Source organism: Aethalodelphis obliquidens, unplaced genomic scaffold (genome assembly GCF_003676395.1).
Source record: "Aethalodelphis obliquidens isolate GAN/ISIS:26980383/991018 unplaced genomic scaffold, ASM367639v1 scaffold4, whole genome shotgun sequence".
In the NCBI taxonomy this organism is placed as follows: domain Eukaryota; kingdom Metazoa; phylum Chordata; class Mammalia; order Artiodactyla; family Delphinidae; genus Aethalodelphis; species Aethalodelphis obliquidens.
The window spans coordinates 81,499,510-81,520,339 of record NW_020837948.1 but is presented as its reverse complement, the minus strand read 5'-3'; the positions used below and the strand labels follow the sequence as shown (position 1 = coordinate 81,520,339).

The 20,830-nt window shown below is 42.8% G+C and overlaps 1 protein-coding gene across 1 annotated transcript in view; it reads left to right on the top strand.

Annotated features, from left to right (window-relative positions):
* NIM1K (NIM1 serine/threonine protein kinase) overlaps positions 1-20,830 on the top strand; it is a 70,070-nt gene that overhangs the window by 35,412 nt on the left and 13,828 nt on the right. The window contains exon 3 of the mRNA XM_027101173.1: positions 13,119-14,093. Within this exon, the coding sequence (XP_026956974.1) occupies positions 13,802-14,093 (292 nt within the window). The 5' untranslated portion in view covers positions 13,119-13,801. The remainder of the gene's footprint in view (positions 1-13,118; positions 14,094-20,830) is intronic.

Here is a 20,830-nt window from a genome sequence, read left to right as displayed (position 1 = left end):
ATATTATTTTATCTAACAATCATTTTTAAAGATTAATGTTTATCCTATTAAAAACCTAATTAAACCGTTTTTAGCATTTTAAACTGCCTTTATAATTTAATCTATTTCATTTCCTTTTAAAGTACTTTATTTGATTAGAAAAAATAACTTTCAGAATACTAATAATTCTTATAAATATAATGATAAGCATACAAACAGGGTAAACCTTAAGTTCTCTTAAATATGTTCCAATGCTACTTATAAACAGTAAAATTTCCACGAAACCACCAAAGTCAATTATTCAATTCTTCATTTTAAATTAGAGTCACAAATCTATTTTGTTACTTTATTATGCCAATTTTCTTCACATTACAAGTATATAAAATACCAGTTTCATACAGGTTCATCAAAACAAAAATATTAATAATATGGGATTTGAGTCTCTTAAACATTTCTGGTTTTGCTGCTAAATCTTCCCAAGGTTAAAAGATACTTAATTGAAGGGAGTTCCCTGGCAGCCTAGTGGTTAGGGTTACAGGCTTTCACTGCCCTGGCCTGGTCCGGGTTCAATCCCTGGTTGGGGAACTGAGATCCTGCAAGCCACGTGGTGTGGCAAAAGAACAAAAAGCAAACAAACAAAAAAAACCTTAATCACTAAGAAACTACTATGTCATCCTAGACCTCACAGAGGTGGGCCCTTCCCACCCAGCTGGCTACATTTGTGGATTAAACTCCACTACTCTGTTTTCTGTTTCATTCTATACTGAATTGTTTTCATAATCTTCCTTTTGGGACCTAAATTCTTACAGCTATTTAACTGACAGTTAATTGAGGATTTTATAGCTTTATCTAACTCTGAAGTCAGAGTTGTAAGAAAATGCCAGAAAAAGATTTGTAAGAATGAATTCGATGGTGGGACTTCCCTAGTGGCACAGTGGTTAAGAATCTGCCTGCCAATGCAGGGGACACAGGTTCGAGCCCTGGTCCGGGAAGATCCCACATGCCGTGGAGCGACTAAGCCTGTGCGCCACAACTACTGAGCCTGTGAGCCACACTACTGAAGCCCGCAAGCCTAGAGTCCCTGCTCCGCAACAAGAGAAGCCAATGCAATGAGAAGCCCGTGCACCGCAAAGAAGAGTAGCCCCCTGCTCACCACAACTAGAGAAAGCCCGCGCCCAGCAATGAAAAAAACAACGCAGCCAAAAAGTGAAGAAAGAAAGAAATTTATTAGAAAAAAAAGAAGAATGAATTCAATGGTCAAATAAACTTGGAGAACACTGAATTAAACAAACAAACACAAACAAAAACCAGATTTTATTTGTGTGTGTTTTAAACACCAGAAGATCATGAGTTACTAATACAAATATCTAAGAAGGGTGTAATATGTACCATTCCCAGATGTATTTGACTATGGACCTATGGACTGCCATCCCCTTTTTTTCTGATGATGTTCCTATAAAATCTAGAGCAGAATTGGCAAATTAGCAACCTGACGCCTAAATCTGGCCTGAAGGTTCAGTTTCACTAGGCCACACAGTGTTTTTAAAATATTTAAGCCACCATTTAAAAATTGAGAGAGTTGACCAAAAATTTATTGATTTCCAGTTGCCTTTAAAGAATTAAAAGGCTTGGAAAAAGTAAGCCTGCCTTCCAGCATGGCTACCCAGGCTGTTGCTGAGCCTGGGCTGCCTCGTCATGCTGGGCATGGGGGCTCCACTAAGCCCCATTGAACACCTGTACGGCCCTCCTGGGCATTTGCGTCTGTGACCTTGATGGTCAAGAGAACCTCAAGTAGGTAGAGCTCAGTGAGGGAAGAGCTGATGTAAGCCCATCAGCCTGGGTGGACTGGCCATGGATGTGAGTGTAAGCGGAATGGGGAGACCCCAGCCTCCTGGCTGGGAAAGTAGCTTGTGAGATCAAGTGGGGCAAGAGGGCGTGTCAGGAGCCGCGCTGCTGTTCATCACTAGGGCAGAACCAGTTCACGTTCATTTTCCATTTGCTTCAAAGTTTCCCAGCTGCCACCACCCCCAACTCCCCTCCCGTGGGGATCCTGACAAATATGCTGAGGAATAAAAAGCTCGGGCCAAAAGCTAATATGGTGCAAATAATTTTTAAATGTTAAAATAGATTTTCAAATGAAGCATGTTTGCTAATGATCTCCCCCGAGGGCCCACCATGTCTGAGGAGGATTATGTGGGCTTTGGCTGTCCTCGCCTTCTGTTTTCACACATAGAGAAAACCCAGCTATTTTCTAAGCAGCCCAGTGCCTGGCCTTGCCAACCAAGGAAGAGGTTGTCTGAGAGCCTTGCCCAGAAGTTTTGTAATTTAAACTCAGACAAAGAGAACAAAGACGAAATGGTTTTCTTTGATATTATTTTCACAGTGGGTTGCAAGTCAAGAAAATAAATGACCCAGTAAGCTCCGTTTTCTTTAATCTTATTGAATGCATTGCTATGCATCCACAGTAAGCTAATAATTAAGGACCATTCTGCCTCCTCAGAGGCTTTGATCTATAATGACACGACTCTATATTTTTGGCTGGTTGGGTTTCTAAGCTCTCATTAATGTCCATAAAAATTGGTCAAAATCAAAAGGGCAGAGAGTAAAATGACAGCAAACCATGCTTGCATCTAAGAAAAGGGAGGATTTCGTCTGCAATTAGGTATGTCATCATTTCCATTATTGCTTATTTTCAACATGATATAGTTTGATATTTTAGGACACTACTAGAAAGCAGTCCAAATATAAACTATTTATAGCAACGCCACAACGTGTAATCAGAATTTCTGTTTCCAGACATCTAAGGAAAGTCTTTAGGAAAAAAAATCCTGCAAAATAAAAATGAATATCCACAGCCACACAGGATTTATCTTGCTAGTTGGATTTTTTTCTTTTACTTTTTTTATTCTATTGGAATATGTGAGAATCTGGAGTTTTTCCTCACTCATTACTAATTTTGAAATTTCTGAGATTAGTTGGCAATTCAATTACAGTAGAAACCGTATGTCTTTGTTTATTGGGAGCACAATAGTGTGAGTCTGGGAATTCTAATAATTAGATGTTGGACTTCATGAATTGATTACCCCCTTTTCTTGTCTTTTTTTCTCTATTGTTCATCTCTTCTAGATTTTTTTAAACAACTCTTTGATTGAATTCCTTAATTTAAATTTCTAATAGAGAACTTTCTTATTCTCTGAGGGTTTTTATTTTGGTTTGCTTTAGTTTTAGAATTTTGTTCTTGTTTTATGGATGGAGTATTTTGTCTTTTGTCTTCTGCTTCCTGCAATGCTTTCTGTTTCCTTCAAGTTCCTTTCAGTCACTGCTGTTTTGGTTGGGTATGCTTTCTCTCTTTTTTCTTTTTTAACATCTTTATTGGAGTATAATTGCTTTACAATGGTGTGTTAGTTTCTGCTTTATAACAAAGTGAATCAGCTATACATATACATATATCCCCATATCTCCTCCCTCCTGCATCTGCCTCCCACCCTCCCTCTAGGTGGTCACAAAGCACGGAGCTGAGCTCCCTGTGCTATGTGCCTGCTTCCCACTAGCTATCTACTTTACATTTGGTAGTGTATATATGTCCATGCCACTCTCTCACTTTGTCCCAGCTTACCCATGTCCTCAAGTCCATTCTCTACATCTGCGGCTTTATTCCTGTCCTGCCCCTAGGTTCTTCAGAACCATTTTGTTGTTGTTGTTAGGATTCCATATATATGTGTTAGCATACGGTATTTGTTTTTCTCTTTCTGACTTACTTCACTCTGTATGACAGTCTCTAGTTCCCTCCACCTCACTTCAAATAACTCAATTTCGTTTCTTTTTATGGCTGAGTAATATTCCATTGTATATATGTGCCACATCTTCTTTATCCATTCATCTGTCGATGGACACTTAGGTTGCTTCCATGTCCTGGCTATTGTAAATAGAGCTGCAATGAACACTGTGGTACATGACTCTTTGAATTATGGTTTTCTCAGGGTATATGCCCGGTAGTGGGATTTCTGGGTCATATGGTTAGTTCTATTTTTAGTTTTTTGAGGAACCTCCATACTATTCTCCATAGTGCCTGTATCAATTTACATTCCCAACAGCAGTGCAGCAGGGTTCCCTTTTCTCCACACCCTCTCCAGCATTTATTGTTTGTAGATTTTTTGATCATGGCCATTCTGACTGGTGTGAGATGATACCTCATTGTAGTTTTGATTTATATTTCTCTAATGATTAGTGATGTTGAGCATCCTTTCATGTGTTTGTTGGCAATCTATATATCTTCTTTGGAGAAATGTCTATATAGGTCTTCTGCCCATTTTTGGATTGGCTTGTTTCATTTTTTGATATTGAGCTGCATGAGCTGCTTGTATATATTGGACATTAATCCTTTATCAGTTACTTCGTTTGCAAATATTTTCTCCCATTCTGAGGGTTGTCTTTTCGTTTTGTTTATGGTTTCCTTTGCTGTGCAAAAGCTTTTAAGTTTCACTAGGTCCCATTTGTTTATTTTTGTTTTTATTTCCATTTCTCTAGGAGGTGGGTCAAAAAGGATCTTGCTGTGATTTATGTCATGGAATGTTCTGCCTATGTTTTCCTCTAAGAGTTTTATAGTATCTGGGCTTACATTTAGGTCTTTAATCCATTTTGAGTATAGTTTTGTGTATGGTGTTAGGGACTGTTCTAATTTCATTCTTTTACATGTAGCTGTCCAGTTTTCCCAGCACCACTTATTGAAGAGGCTGTCTTTTCTCCACTGTATATTCTTGCCTCCTTTATCAAAGATAAGGTGACTATATGTGTGTGGGTTTATCTCTGGGCTTTCTATCCTGTTCCATTGATCTATATTTCTGTTTTTGTGCCAGTACCATACTGTCTTGATTACTGTAGCTTTGTAGTATACTCTGAAGTCAGGGAGCCTGATTCCTCCAGCTCTGTTTTTGTTTCTCAAGATTGCTTTGGCTATTCGGGGTCTTTTGTGTTTCCATACAAATTGTGAAATTTTTTGTTCTAGTTCTGTGAAAAATGCCATTGGTAGTTTGATAGGGATTGCATTGAATCTGTAGATTGCTTTGGGTAGTATAGTCACTTCCACAATGTTGATTCTTCCAGTCTAAGAACATGATATATCTCTCCATCTGTTTGTATCATATTTAATTTCTTTCATCACTGTCTTATAGTTTTCTGAGTACAGGTCTTTTGTCTCCTTAGGTAGGTTTATTCCTAGGTATTTTATTCTTTTTGTTGCAATGGTAAATGGAGTGTTTTCTTAATTTCACTGTCAGATTTTTCACCAAGAGTGTATAGGAATGCTAGAGAGTTCTATGCATTAATTTTATATCCTGCTACTTTACCAGATTCATTGATTAGCTCTAGTAGTTTTCTGGTAGCTTCTTTAGGATTTTCTATGTATAGAATCATGTCATCTGCAAACAGTGACAGCTTTACTTCTTCTTTTCCGATTTGGATTCCTTTTATTTCTTTTCCTTCTCTGATTGCTGTGGCTAAAACTTCCAAAACTATGTTGAATAATAGTGGTGAGAGTGGGCAACCTTGTCTTATTCCTGATCTTTGTGGAAATAGTTTCAGTTTTTCACCATTGAGAATGATGTTGGCTGTGGGTTTGTCATATACGGCCTTTATTATGTTGAGGTAAATTCCCTCTGTGCCTACTTTCTGGACGGTTTTTATCATAAATGGGTGTTGAATTTTGTCAAAAGCTTTTTCTGCATCTATTGAGATGATCATATGGTTTTTCTCTTTGAATTTGTTAATATGGTGTAACACATTGATTGATTTGCATATATTGAAGAATCCTTGCATTCCTGGGGTAAACGCACTTGATCATGGTGTATGATCCTTTTAGTGTGCTGTTGGATTCTGTTTGCTAGTATTTTGTTGAGTATTTTTGCATCTATGTTCATCAGTGATATTGGCCTGTAGTTTTCTTTTTTTGTGGCATCTTTGTCTGGTTTTGGTATCAGGGTGATGGTGGCCTCGTAGAATGAATTTGGGAGTGTTCTCCCTCTGCTATATTTTGGAAGAGTTTGAGAAGGATAGGTGTTAGCACTTCTCTAAATGTTTGATAGAATTCACCTGTGGAGCCATCTGGTCCTGGACTTTTGTTTGTTGGAAGAATTTTTTTTTTTTTTTTTTGCGGTACACGGGCCTCTCACTGTTGTGGCCTCTCCAGTTGCGGAGCACAGGCTCCAGATGTGCAGGCTCAGCGGCCATAGCTCATGGGCCCAGCCGCTCTGCGGCATGTGGGATCTTCCCGGACCGGGGCACAAACCCGTGTCCCCTGCATCGGCAGGCGGACTCTCAACCACTGCACCACCAGGGAAGCCCTGTTGGAAGATTTTTAATCAGTGTTTCAATTTCAGTGTTTGTTATTGGTCTGTTTATATTTTCTCTTTCTTCCTGGTTCAGTCTCGGAAGGTTGTACTTTTCTAAGAATTTGTCCATTTCTTCCAGGTTGTCCATTTTATTGGCATAGAGTTGCTTGTAGTAATCTCTCATGATCCTTTGTATTTCTGCAGTGTCAGTTGTTACTTCTCCTTTTTCATTTCTAATTCTATTGATTTGAGTCTCCTCCCTTTTTTTCTTGATGAGTCTGGCTAATTTATCAATTTTGTTTATCTTTTTATAGAACCAGCTTTTAGTTTTATTGATCTTTGCTATCATTTCCTTCATTTCATTTTCATTTATTTCTGATCTGATCTTTACGATTTCTTTCCTTCTGCTAACTTTGGGGGGTTTTTGTTCTTCTTTCTCTAATTGCTTTAGGTATAAGTTTAGGTTGTTTATTTGAGCTGTTTCTTGTTTCTTGAGGTAGGGTTGTATTACTATAAACTTCCCTCTTAGAACTGCTTTTGTTGCATCCCATAGGTTTTGGGTCATCGTGTTTTCATTGTCATTTGTTTCTAGGTATTTTTTGATTTCCTCTTTGATTTCTTCAGTGATCTCTTGGTATTTAGTAGTGTATTCGTTACCCTCCATGTGTTTGTATTTTTTACAGATTTTTTTCCTGTAATTGATATCTAGTCTCATAGCATAGTGGTCAGCAAAGATACTTGATGTGATTTCAATTTCTTAAATTTACCAAGGCTTGATTTGTGACCCAAGATATGATCTATCCTGAAGAATGTTCCCTGAGCACTTGAGAAGAAAGTGTAATCTGCTGTTGTTGGATGGTATGTCCTATAAATATCAATTAAGTCCATCTTCTTTAATGTATCATTTAAAGCTTGTGTTTCCTTATTTATTTTCATTTTGGATCATCTGTCCATTGGTGAAAATGGGGTGTTAAAGTCCCCTAGTATGAATGTGTTACTGTCGATTTCCCTTTTTATGGCTATTAGCATTTGCCTTATGTATTAAAATGCTCCTATGTTGGGTGCATAAATATTTACAATTGTTATATCTTCCTCTTGGATCGACCCCTTGATCATTATGTAGTGTCCTTCTTTGTCTCTTCTAATAGTCTTTATTTTAAAGTCTATTTTGTCTGATATGAGAATTGCTACTCCAGCTTTCTTTTGATTTCCATTTGCATGGAATATCTTTTTCCATCCCCTCACTTTCAATCTGTATGTGTCCCTACGTCTGAAGTGGGTCTCTTGCAGACAGCATATATACGGGTCTTATTTTTGTATCCATTCAGCCAGTCTGTGTCTTTTAGTTGGAGCATTTAATCCATTTACATTTAAGGTAGTTATCGATATGTATGTTCCTATTACCATTTTCTTAATTGTTTTGAGTTTGTTATTGTAAGTCTTTTCCTTCTCATGTGTTTCTTGCCTAGAGAAGTTCCTTTAGTATTTGTTGTAGAGCTGGTTTGGTGGTGCCGAATTCTCTTAGCTGTTGCTTGTCTGTAAAGGTTTTAATTTCTCCGTCGAATCTGAATGACATCCTTGCTGGGTAGAGTAATCTTGGTTGTAGGTTTTTCTCCTTCATCACTTTAAATATGTCCTGCCTGTCCCTTCTAGCTTGCAGAGTTTCTGCTGAAAGATCAGCTGTTAACCTTATGGGGATTCCCTTGTATGTTAATTGTTGCTTCTCCCTTGCTATTTTTAATATTTTTTCTTTGTAGTTAATTTTTTTTTTTTTTTTTTTTTTTTTTTTTTGTGCAGTACGCAGGCCTCTCACTATTGTGGCCTCTCCCATTTCGGAGCACAGGCTCCGGACGCACAGGCTCAGCGGCCATGGCTCATGGGCCCAGCCGTTCTGCGGCATGTGGGATCTTCCTAGACTGGAGCACGAACCCGTGTCCCCTGCATTGGTAGGTGGACTCTCAACCACTGCGCCACCAGGGAAGCCCTGTAGTTAATTTTTGATAGTTTTATTAATATGTGTCTTGGCATGTTTCTCCTTGGATTTATGCTGTATGGGACTCTCTGTGCTTCCTGGACTTGACTGACTATTTCCTTACCCATATTAGGGAAGTTTTCAACTATAATCTCTTCAAATATTTTCTTAGTCCCTTTTTTTTTCTCTTCTTTTTGGACCCCTATAATTTGAATGTTGGTGCATTTAATGTTGTCCCAGAGGTCTCTGAGATTGTCCTCAATTCTTTTCATTCTTTTGTCTTTATTCTGCTCTGTGGTAGTTGTTTCCACTACTTTATCTTCCAGGTCACTTATCCATTCTTCTGCCTCAGTTATTCTTCTATTGATTCCTTCTAGAGAATTTTAATTTCATCTATTGTGTTGTTCATCATTGTTTGTTTGCTCTTTAGTTCTTCTAGGTCCTTGTTAAACATTTCTTGTACTTTCTCCATCCTATTTCCAAGATTTTGGATCATCTTTACTGTCGTTACTTTGAATTCTTTTTCAGGTAGACTGCCTATTTCCTCTTCATTTGTTTGGTCTGGTGGGTTTTTACCTTGCTCCTTCATCTGCTGTGTATTTCTCTGTGTTCTCATTTTGCTTAACTTACTGTGTTTGGGTTCTCCTTTTTGCAGGCCACAGATTTGTAGTTCCTGTTGTTTTTGGTGTCTGCTCCCAGTGGGTAAGGTTGGTTCAGTGGCTTGTGTAGGCTTCCTGGTGGAGGGGACTAGTTGCCTGTGTTCTGGTGGATGAGGCCTGATCTTGTCTTTCTGGTAGGCAGGACCGTGTCCGGTGGTGTGTTAGTGGGTGTCTGTGACGTTATTATGATTTTAGGCAGCTTCTCTGCTAATCAGTGGGGTTGTGTTCCTCTCTTGCTAGTTGTTTGGCATCAGGTGTCCAGCACTGTAGCTTGCTGGTCATCGAGTGGAGCTGGGTCTTAGCGTTGAGAAGGAGATCTCTGGGAGAGCTTTCGCCGTTTGATATTACATGGGGCTGGGAGGTCTCTGGTGGACCAATGTCCTGAACTCGACTCTCCCACCTCAGAGGCTGAGGCCTGACACGTGGCCAGAGCACCAAGACCCTGTCAGCCACACGGAATCCCTGCCTCACCCCATGGGCGAGCGGCCGAGGGGGTAGGTGTGCTTTCTTCCTTTCATTGTGGAGCCTTTCCTCGGGTGTCTGGCACCTCTTGGCTGGACATTCATTCTAAGCAGAAGGCACTTAAATCTGATTGGAAGCTCCTTGCCTGCAAGTGAAACTGGCACCTGGAGGACTGCACAGTAGGTGGTCAGGCGGGTTTTGGGTTGGAGAACCTCCGAAGATGGGTTTCAGGAGGTCTTTTCTCTTTAACCAAAAGAGGAATCCCCTGCCTGGGGCATTATATACATGTTTCCCTTTATTCTGGAAACTCAATCATTTAGGGGTGCAGAGAGAAGAGGGAAACAGTGCTCCCATAACTGGATCTGAGCTAATGGACCGTCCTGTGCCTTCTGCTCCTGAGCTGGCCTGGGAGTGGGCAGAGGGAGTAGCAAACTGGCTCTGAGGAGAAAAGGGGCTGGGGCTCTCACTGCTCTACATTCAAACAATCCCCGTTTTTGGTCTGCTTCAATCCTCCAAACTTTGAGGTAGTTGGTCTCTTATAGTTTGAAGTCTCTTGAGCGTTTGGAACGGTATATCTCATTGGCGTGTCCAGTTTTGCAGTTTTCTTCACTGTCTTTGCAGAGTCATTAACTACTCCTCAATTTGCTTTCCATCTCCCCCAGATGTGTTGGTATCTTACATCTGCTATTACCTCTCTTACTCTGTTTGTCCTTATGGGTTTATGCCTTTTTCCCCTCCTATTTCTACTGTGGGGGTTTGGAAGGAAATAGAGATAAATGAAAGCATAAAATTCTGTATTTAACTAGAAGTCCCTAATTATCTTTTGATTTTAAAAGCAGTCCATTAGTATTAGACAATCAGGTGTGGCAATCTCCCTGTATAACCAAAAGTAAAGCAAACTTTCTGTACACCAATTGTGTAAGATGGCAACATATTACATATTTTTAATTTTCTCTTTAAAGGTAAATACATGCACATGAAAAAAGGTAAATCATATAAAAAGAGTAAATAGTGAAAAATACACACCTTTCTCTCATTCTAGTTCCTAGTCCAACAACTCCCCTCCTCAAATGCAGTAAATATTGCCAGTTTCTCAGGTATACCCTCCTCTTTCTTATACTTCTGATATCACATTATGTAAACTCTACTGACCACTTAACAATGTATCTTGGATATCATAACTCATTCCTTTTCACAAGTACAACGAATTATTTCACAAATAATCCACTATTTTTGTATATGTATGTATTGTAACATTTAACTTGTCCCTACTGACGGGCATTTAATTAATTAATGTCTAGTTTTTTCCTACAGAACAATGCAGCAGTGAATATCTATCTAGCCATATTTATATTAGAAATATGTATACCTTTGTGAATGTACGTGCAGGATAAATTCAAGTGGAATAGCTGAGGCAAAGGATACGTACACTTGTACTTTAATACCTATAGCCAGTTGTTCTCCAAGAAATTGTACCAATTCATACCCTCTAACAATGAATGAGAGCTCCTGTTTCCCTCTCTAACCAGTGCATGATAATTTGAAGACTTTGGATTTCTAAGCAGTACTGTAGCAATTCTCAGTTGGATGGTGGAATTCAGACTAAGTTTTCACCTACACAAGAAGGCGGGGCCAGGAATACTATTGGCCAGTAGAAGGTAGCCCAGGCCTTGGAAATGTGGACTGAAATAAGCTTTCTGAGATAATTCAAGTAAATGTTGGGATAGTGGTATGTGTCTATAAATAAAATATTTACCTCTACTCAATAGATCATACCTGAATGTAACGATCAATCAGTTGGTAGGTTAATTCATTCCTTCTTCAACAAATGCTTATCATACAACTTCCAGGCACTGGGCTGAGCCCTGGGAGTTCGAAGAATAAGGTGCAGGATCCTGCCCTCCAGGTGCTTATCTAGTTGGGGTTGGTAATGACAGCACCGTGGTGAGGCACTGGGAGAGAGGCAAGCCTGGAGTCCTGAGCAAGGCCCAGGAAGGACACAGAGCCAGGAGGTCCTGGAACCTGCAGGAACACGAGGCGATCGAGCACTGCATCCTGTCGAAAGGCCTTACTCTCTTTGCGTAGGTGAAGCTAAAGTTTCTTTCAGGATTAAAATTGTTACACCACTTCTTGTCTGCGTGGTCTCTTTCTGCCAGGGATCTGAGGAGATCTTTGTAGAGCTTCTTAATCTGAAGTACAGGGATGGGTCTCAGAGGGTCTGTGAACCCCTTAAAACTGGATGCAGATTAGGTGTGCATGCTTTTTCCTGGGGATAGGGTCACAGGCTTCATTAGAATCTCAAAGGAGTGTGCAACTCCAGGAGGCTTAAGAACCAGTGGCTTAGATTTTCCTCAAGCGAATTCAGGCTCTTTCACCTTAAAATGTCTTTTAAAACACCCTACTCAGACTCTAGCCTAGAGATGTGTGTGGTTACTAATACCTGGCCCCTTTTAAACCTCTGTCCTTTATCCTTCATCCAGCTTCCCCTCCCCCATGCAGAAATAGGCACAGTGATGGGCAGCCTCCCACCACTCCTCTTTCCTGTCCTTGTTTCTCTTTATTCAGCAACACCATACTTAAACACAATTACAGTGTAAGCAGTTCTGTACCTAACTGGAATAATGTGATATCATCAAACAGAATTGGGAATTCCCATTTCCAAGGCAGTCTCTCATGTTTTCGCTCGGGTTTTTTGGTTTGGAATGTTCAAGTCCAAAAATCGAGTTCAGCGCACATTCAGCAAACACTTTCTTTATTTAGGACATCATGCTCCATGCTGAGGGAGAGAGGAGGAAGAGCAGGATATAGAGATGAATTAAACCTGGTTCCCACCTTCAGGGATAGGAGACCTGTCGGAAATTGTACAGAGTGCTGTGGGGATCCAGGGAGGAAGTGATTATTTCTTACTGGAGGCTGCATGGAAGAAAGTCATGAAGATATTCTAGCTGAGCAAGTATTTCTCATCACTGAGGAGGCCATAGACTTTTGCCCTCCAGTAACATTACCCTGTTTCTGAACCTTCAAAATGAGCTGCTGGGCCTGGAGGCTGACACCTGATTAGAAATACCTAGAAAATAAGCCTAGGAGAAAAATTAGCCAGTGTATGGGAACATACAGTGTAAAGGAAATATAACACATTGTTATTCGAATCAGTGTAAGAACTTTTGAAAACTGATAGGAAATCTTTGTCATTATGATGATCGTATTATCATTTTATCTCAAAATTTGACATCGTGGTCACTTTATTTTATAAATGATGCAACCAGAAAAGCGGACAGATTTTACTAAAGACATTTCCACTGTACCTACTAATTTCTTTTTTTTTTTGGCCGTGCCACGTGGCTCGTGGGATCAAACCCTGGCCTCTGGCAGTGGAAGTGTGGAGTCCTAACCACTGGACCGCCAGGGAATTCCCTACTGTATTATTATTTTAAAAGTTCTGCCTTCAAAGCAAGCCAGAAACAGAAGCAGAAAAATTATTTTGCTAGAAATATTTACAGGCTGTGAGGGCCTTTCTGAAATGTAGATCGAGGGGTGTGTGTGCGTACATTTTCTTCTTACTAAATCATACGTGATCAAGCATTTACTACTGATATGAGTCATAACTGAAATTTGTAGAGTGCTTTTAGACTGGCGCTTACCAAGCAGCTTCACATTCATTATAAATCCCGTACTGTACATTAGCACGGGCTAATACATTTCCTTATTCTCTGTTCTTAGGATGAAGTAGCACCCACCAAGTTTTTGAGACAGCTCACGGCTTAGAGGAAGGCTCATCTAAATAAAGGCCGGCTAAAGTGGCATTGCAGGGATTTAATCCTCCTCTGGCTGCCCGTGTGACCAGAAGGCTGATTTGCAAGTTTCTTCTTTCCTGGGGTCCAGATTATCAGCTCTCCGGGGCCCTGCAACTTGACAGCAAAAGTGCAAAATGAAGAAGATCAGAGATACGCGCCAGCAGCGGGGACCTGAGGGCCTCTGCGGGGCGTTTACACACCAGAGCAAAAGGGTCCCTGGCCATCAAAGGAAATAGCAAACTGGAGCCTTTGTTTTGGGACACAGCCACCTACCACAGAGCACCAGCACGGCCAGCCAGAAAGTTCTTGGAGCCTGATCAGGGAAGCGGCTCTGGTACCTGGACGTGTGCCTGATGGTCCACTTAGAGCTGGGAAGTTCAGCGTGAAGGAAGGTCTCGAGTGAGGGCGGCTTCGGGCTTGGCTGGTAGGCGGTTCTGGCATTGGCCTCTGCCCTCCCCCGGCCGAAGGGGGGGCTTGCCCAGCTCCCAAGGACACAGGGCTCTGGCAGTCAACTCCCATCTCCCACCCGCCGGGCCCCTTCGGCCCCTCCCCAGCCTGCCCCCCCATCGGTGCCTCTGCTGAGATGGAAACGTGGGCCTGCGGAGGACGATGACTGCCTTGTATGTGAATGGAGGCGGCCTGGAGAACACCCGCTATGCCAGGTGGGACCGGCGAGAGAGCGTGGAGAGTGGCGGTCAGACGGAGTGCACCAAGGAGGACGGAGAGGGACAGCCTCGCCAGCTGACACCCTTCGAGAAGCTGACCCAGGACATGTCCCAAGACCAGAAGGTGGTGAGGGAGATCACGCTGGGGAAACGCATCGGCTTCTACCGCATCCGAGGGGAAATCGGAAGTGGGAACTTCTCCCAGGTCAAGCTCGGGATTCACTCCCTAACCAAAGGTAGGATCCAAACTCCACGGGTGATGCCCAGGGTGTTGGGACCTGGTTGGGGGTCGGGTTAAGAGTCCAGGGCCAAGGAGGCAGGTGAGGCGTCATCACTGAGCCCCTGCTAAGTGCAAGTCCTATACCGGCCGCCGTCCATTGTTGCCGCCGTTCATTTTCACAGCGATGGTGTGAGCTCAGTATTTTTATTTTACTTTATAGATAAGGAAACTAAGATCCAGAGATGTCAAATGTGGCTTTAGCAGTTTAATCTTAGATGATTTTGACTCCAAAAACTCTCCCACTATAGCATGCAGGTGAACTCACTAAAACATTGAGGGCAATCTGTCCTCTCCAGTTACACCTTGGAGAAGCGGAGGGGAGTGTGGCTTGATTCCAAGGCCACTCGTATTCCGGGTCCTTATTTGTAACTTCTGTTTGTGTTTGTTTGTCAATACCAGTGGCACAGGGGACCTCCCGGATGGTTGGTGGATAGCGGGGTCCAGCCTCTCCTCCTTACCAGAGGCTGCTGCTTCTGTTAGGTTTGGGGAAAAGGGACTTGACCTCAAGAACTTCTCTGCTTCAGTCTGCTCTGTGCTAGTTCTCATTGTTGTTAGCTCCTTGCTTGCTACCAATAGCCACACTTGCTTGGTTGCTGGTCACTCTGGATTCTAGCCCAGCAGCGCCCACCGCTCTGGCCTCAGAGAGGAGCTGTGTGGAGAGACCAGCAGCCCTTTGCTGCCCAACCCATGTGGGCATTTCTCCAAGTTACCTCTAATTTAGCTAACTAAGCCTGGAGATAGTCAGAACGGAGTCACAGGACAGAGAAAGAATGCCTGCAACTCGGTATAATCTACAGACTTCCTAAAGCCCATGGGCTCTGCCCTCTCCCTGAGAGTCCCGTACTGACATTTATTCTCCTTGCACTCAGGCTGCCACCACGTCTCCAGGGCTGCGCTTTCTCGTGTCAGAGTTTTGTTTTCTTTTCTTCTCCAACCCCCAATCCCACTCCCCGCTCATCCCTGTTTGGCCCCTATGGAGAAAGTACCACAACCTCCTCTACCTACACACACACACACACACACACACACACACACACACACGCACATGCGTGCACACACGCCCAAGTCACTGGAGCTCCAAGTCCCCTTCTATCTTGCTCTGAGCCCGAGTGTCTGGGTTCATGCGTACTCACCTTACCTACCTGGGGACATTACAGCGCTCCTCTGAGCCCTCAGGTTCCTCGCTGACAAAATGCAGCCAGTAGCATTGATTACGTTACTCATAAAAGCAGCTCTAGGGCTGCGATTCACATCTAATTGGGAAAGATGTTGCTTTTCAATAGTCTAGAGCAAGAGTGAAAGACAACATAAAACACATAAGGAGATGAGGGGCCAGAAATTGAAAGGAAGACATGAACAGGAAGTGGAGAGGAGAAGTTGCATAAAGGCAAACCAGGAGAGGAATTCAGAAAGGGGAGAGTGTCCGTTGTGGCAGAGAGGTCACAGGGGCTAAAGTCTGAGCAAAGCGTGTTGGAGCTGCTTCCCGAGTGTAGGTTCAGATATTAGATTCTAGTGGAGAGGATAGGATAGTGGAAAAAACATGTGCTTCAGAATCAGACAAATCTGTTCAAATCCTCGTTCAGTCACTTACTAGGTATCTGACTTCATGCATATTACTTAGCCTTTTTGGTCCTCAGTTGCCTCAGCTGTAAAACAGAGATAATGATTCGTATCTTAGAATTGTTGGGGAAATTAGGAATAATATATATGAAGTACATGGCACAGAGTAGCCACTCAATAAATGGTAGCTATCATTGTGCAAGTCTATTTTTTACTTAAACCTATTTCAGAAGGAAATTTGATATTAAAGTCGTGAAAACCCATGAATAGAAGGTAGTGGTAAAAATAAATACAATGCACACAAATTTCAAAGTTCTGTTTATTTATTTTTCCAGCTTTATTGAGATGTGATTGACATATAATATCGTGTAAGTTTAAGGCGTACAATGTTCTGATTTTATGTATGTATATATTATGAAATGATTACCACAATAAGGTCATTTAACACACTCACCACCTCATATAGTTACAATTTCGTATGTGTGTGGTGAGAACTTTTAAAATCTATTCTCTTAGCAACTTGCAAAAAATGTTAAAGGGGGACTTCCCTGGCAGTCCAGTGGTTAGGACTCCACACTTCCACGGCAGGGGGCATGGGTTTGATCCCTGGTGGGGGAATGAAGATCCCGCAAGCCACACAGCATGGCCAAAAAAATAAAATAAAATTTAAAGGAAACTTACGAAGTGACTGAAAGTAATTTAAAACATGCCAAAAACCCATCTGTGAGTTTCTCTTTACCTTACTTAGGAGAGTGAAGGGAGAACCGATACAGAAGTAACATTTTTATGCTGTGTTTCGGTGCTATTTAAGGCTGTTTTCATGCACTAAAATCACTGCATGCCCCATGAGTGTTCAAGGTTCCACTTCGGGAAACACTGACCTCATCTAGCCCTCCTGAATTTTACAAATGGGGAGATGGAGGCTCAGAAGTGGCTGTCCCGAGGTCATGGCAGAGACAGGCTTAGAACCCAGCTTCCTTTTCGCTGCAAGCTACCTTGGGATTTTGGTGCAGGGTGGAGGGGGCAGCTCTTTCACATGCTGCCCTGAACAAGCCGACCAAGTGGGCTACCACTGCCTTCTTCAGCCCCAGACCCCCGCCAGACCCCACCCTGCTCACCAGCCATTCTCCTTCCTGGCGGCCGGACTGCCGAGGAGGGATCCTGCCCTCCAGTGCCTGCAGCAGGGAAGCAGGGGACAATGCGCAAGTCCTAGAGTCTATAACCAAGACTCAGAAGCAGCACCTACCTTCTGCCCGCCCTCCCTGTTCAGACAGTGTGTAAGAGAGAGCGGCACCTTGTCTTGAAGGTGGCAGAAGGTAGTGCAATATTGTGGAAAGATATCAGCTTTGGAGTCAGCCAGACCTGCGTGGAATTCCAATTCTTTTTTCCTCTAGCTGTGTGACCCCCGAACAAGTTACTTTACCATTCTGTGCCACAATTTCCTTACGTATACGTGAAGGAAATATATCAGCTGCCTAGGATTGCTAGGAGGAGGGAATTTTAAAGAGATATAATATACCGAGTATTTACCGTGTACCTAAACAGAGCATGTAGCAAGTATCCATTAAGTGCCAGTATTAGTCTGCTTTCAAAAAAGTCCAGGTCCTTTAGGCCTGTGTGAGTCACACGTCATTCGTTTCATGGGACAGAAGCCGACTCAGATGAGCTCACGCTGACAGGGTGACTTGTGTGCAGGGGAATCTTGTGGCCGCTCAGCAGGGAGGTAGAGCCACGTTTCAAGGATGGGGGTTACCCCCTCCATCTCCCCGTTCTCTGGGGTTGCGCGGCTTCTCATTTCTACTTCGTACTTCTTTCTGCGAGTGGCCTTCTCTGCTTAATTACCCAAAGGCATATGGCCAAGAATGATTGTTTCCAGTCCCATATCTACATAACCTCTCAGCTTTATCCCATCTCCATCCCACTAGTTTCATTCTATTTCAGCTCAGATTTTGAAAAGAGAATATAATCGCTCACTGACCAGCCGGCGATAGGCCACCGCTGAGTCAAGGGCCTGCCTATGTCAAGTCAGCTGCAGCCTTTCGGGTCACACGACCCACTGCACTGTCAGCAGGGCCCGAGGTCCAAAGAAGCGTCTCTGAGATGGGAGAGTGGAGAACACAGTAGATTGATGGACATACCATCACCGCGACAATAACCAGCTAAGCAGGGAAACCACCACAAGCCAGGAGCAGGAAAGCGTCTAATTCCTTGGACAGGCTGTTATGTGAGGAGGACAGAAGAAAGAGGAAGGACCACAATTGGTGTTTACATAGTGACTTTCTTCTTGAATGCCAAAGGCTTCTTGCCTGTTGGATTACAGAATTCACTTAATTCTAGTCCCTTGAGTTTCAGAGAATGCGGTGTTCTCCTGCTGTGTGGATGGGGGCCTCAGTGGCCTCACTATCATGCTCTCCTCACTCCTAAACCACCATAGAGTAGCCCTATTGTCAAAGGCTCAATGTCAGCCTCTGCTTATGGGATGAGATGGGTGCACAAAAGGAGAGGAAGGCCAAAAGCACAGGCAGAGGAAAAATCAGTTCAACAGGCACATTTAAACAAGCCAGAAAATGTTAACAGCAGGTCATTGTGTACATTGTACTGATGCAACAGGAAAATGAATCCCAGATTTCACCTCCCAACTTGCAGACTCATCCCGGGATGGCCTCGTCCTGGTACCGTGCTCATCTCTCTTCTGGGTTCTATCAGAAGTGAGCCCAGGAAAGAGGAGGAAGGTGAGGACAAAAGGAACTGAGAGTGTGAAGGAGGGGAGACCCAGATGTGAATCGATGTGGGGATGAAGAAAGAGACGGGCGGTGTAGGTACTAGGAAGTGAGAACTCTGGGAGGATGACAGAGGCAAGACTGGAAGATTGTGACTTATGAAAAGAGGGAGGACGTTAGGCTACCAGGAGCAGACTGGGTTGGAAAGACAGGGGGACATTCCTCTAAAATCTTTACCTCTACAATGGAAGGAGATTTATCAGGGAGTGGTTTAGCTTTGCTGGGAATTACAAATACCCTGTCCCATTACCAGGCCATGTCAGAAGACTTAGTCTGAAGAGCGATTTGTATAAATACGGTTCCCATGCAAAGCCAGCTTGCCAAGAATTGTCATTAGGTTTTCTAGGAAATATGGACAACCTGGATAAGATAAAGGAGGAGGTTCCCAGGGAAGCGGAGGGTTTCTGTGCCAGGGGCAGCTCCCAAGACAGTAGTTTAAAAAAAGACACCAGCTGCTCTGGCTCCCTAAAGAGAAGGCTCCAGTATAGGCCCCTGCTGGCTGGAGTTTATTTTTATAGCTAATGGCTCAGATTCTCCTGGGCCTTGCAAGCTGATCGGGCAGGCTGAAGCCATCATGAGTCCCCTTTTAGGCTGATTAGAAATTTCTCAAAAGAAATGACGCACTGGGCTTCTGAATATTTTATGTCCCATCTGTTGCCTCAAACAAAAGTAAAAGAGGCCATGGGTGCCCGTCCCTTTCTCTGTTGCTGTCCTTTCTGACCCCTTCATCCCTGGTCTTCTTCTCTGTTACTCTAGTCTCATGTTTCTAGAAGCCTTTCTTCTTCTCTCTCAATTTATTTATGCATCGGTTCATTCCTTCTTTTTTAAAAAATATAATAAACTCTCTTGTGCCTTACAGAGATGAATGAGATACAGCTCTTGCCTGATAGGAACTCGCAGTAGGTAATGGAGACAGACAGGAAACAACTGATAAGTGCTGTCACAGGGTGAGGTTACAAAGGGTGTGCTCGACTGTGGCTGAAATCAGGAAAGGGTCAATCGATCAGGAAAGGCTTGCATTAGGTCTTGAGGTTTTCGGAGAAATAATGCAGGACACAGAGGAAAGGGAATTCCAGTCAGAGCGAGAGGATGTAAAGTGACTGGAGGTGTGAGCCAGGGTGCGGAGTGTTTGGAGATTTAAGAGTAATTCAATGAGGCTAGTGCATGGGATGCACCCACAGAGCAGTGGGAGATATGGTGGGTGATGTAGGCAGGGACTAGATCATGGAGAATCTTCTTGCATATTTGGATTTTGTCATTTATGTATCAGGAAGCCATTGAAGAGCTTGAAGCAAGCAATTAATAAAATGATTAACTATTAATTATTTCAGTGAGGAAAGGGAATTGAAGTTGGGACATGACAAGAGTCAGGCATGTCAGAATAAAATATTAGTCTAATGATCCAGATGAATGATGATGTCCACCTCAACTAAGGAAGTGACTGAGCATGGAGAGAAGGGGATGCATTTGAAAACTATTTTAGAGTATTGGGAAACCTGTGGTCAACTGCATGGGGGAAAGCAGGAGAGGACAGGGAGGGGAAGAAGGAAAGATGACTCCCAGGTTTCCAGCCTTAATGACTTAGCAGTGAATAGTGAATACAGGAGAAGAAGTGGATTTGAGAGTGCAGATCTGGAAGCAGTGACTTGGAGGTACATGGAGGTCAAGTAAAGGAGCCCAATGACCATCTTGGAACCCAAGAGACAGTATGCATGAGAAATAAAGGTTTGGGGCCTAACAAATCTGGGGTACAGTGAAAGTCTTGTATGTCCTGGTTGTAGGCTCCTTGGTGTCAGACGTTGTATCATATTGATCCTCAGACTTTCCCCACATTCATTATAACTAATAAATATTCAACAGATACTTGGTGAATTAAGTTAGTATAATAACTTCCCCGGAAAATCCAGTAGTGGTGGGAAGAGATATGGGAGGGAGCAATGCATGGCAGTACTCTCTGGTGGGTCCTTCATGCTCTAATCTCCTAGAAGGACAGGGCTGGGGGACTCACACAGGCTCCAGTAAAGCTTGACCGAGAAGGCCCAGTGGTTTTGAAAAAGGGGTCCCTCCTCTTGAGTACATTCATTAAAACAGCAGTTTAAAATTATGTTTTCTGGATGCAACTAGAGATTATCATACTAAGTGAAGTAAGGCAGAAGAAGAAAGACAAATACCATATGATATCACTTAGATGTGGAATCTAAAATATGCCACAAATGAACATATCTATGAAATAGAAACAGACTCACAGATGTAGAGAACAGACTTGCAGTTGCCAAGGGGGAGGGGGTATGGGGGAGGAATGGACTGGGAGTTTGGTGTTAGTAAATGCAAACTATTATGTATAGAATGGATA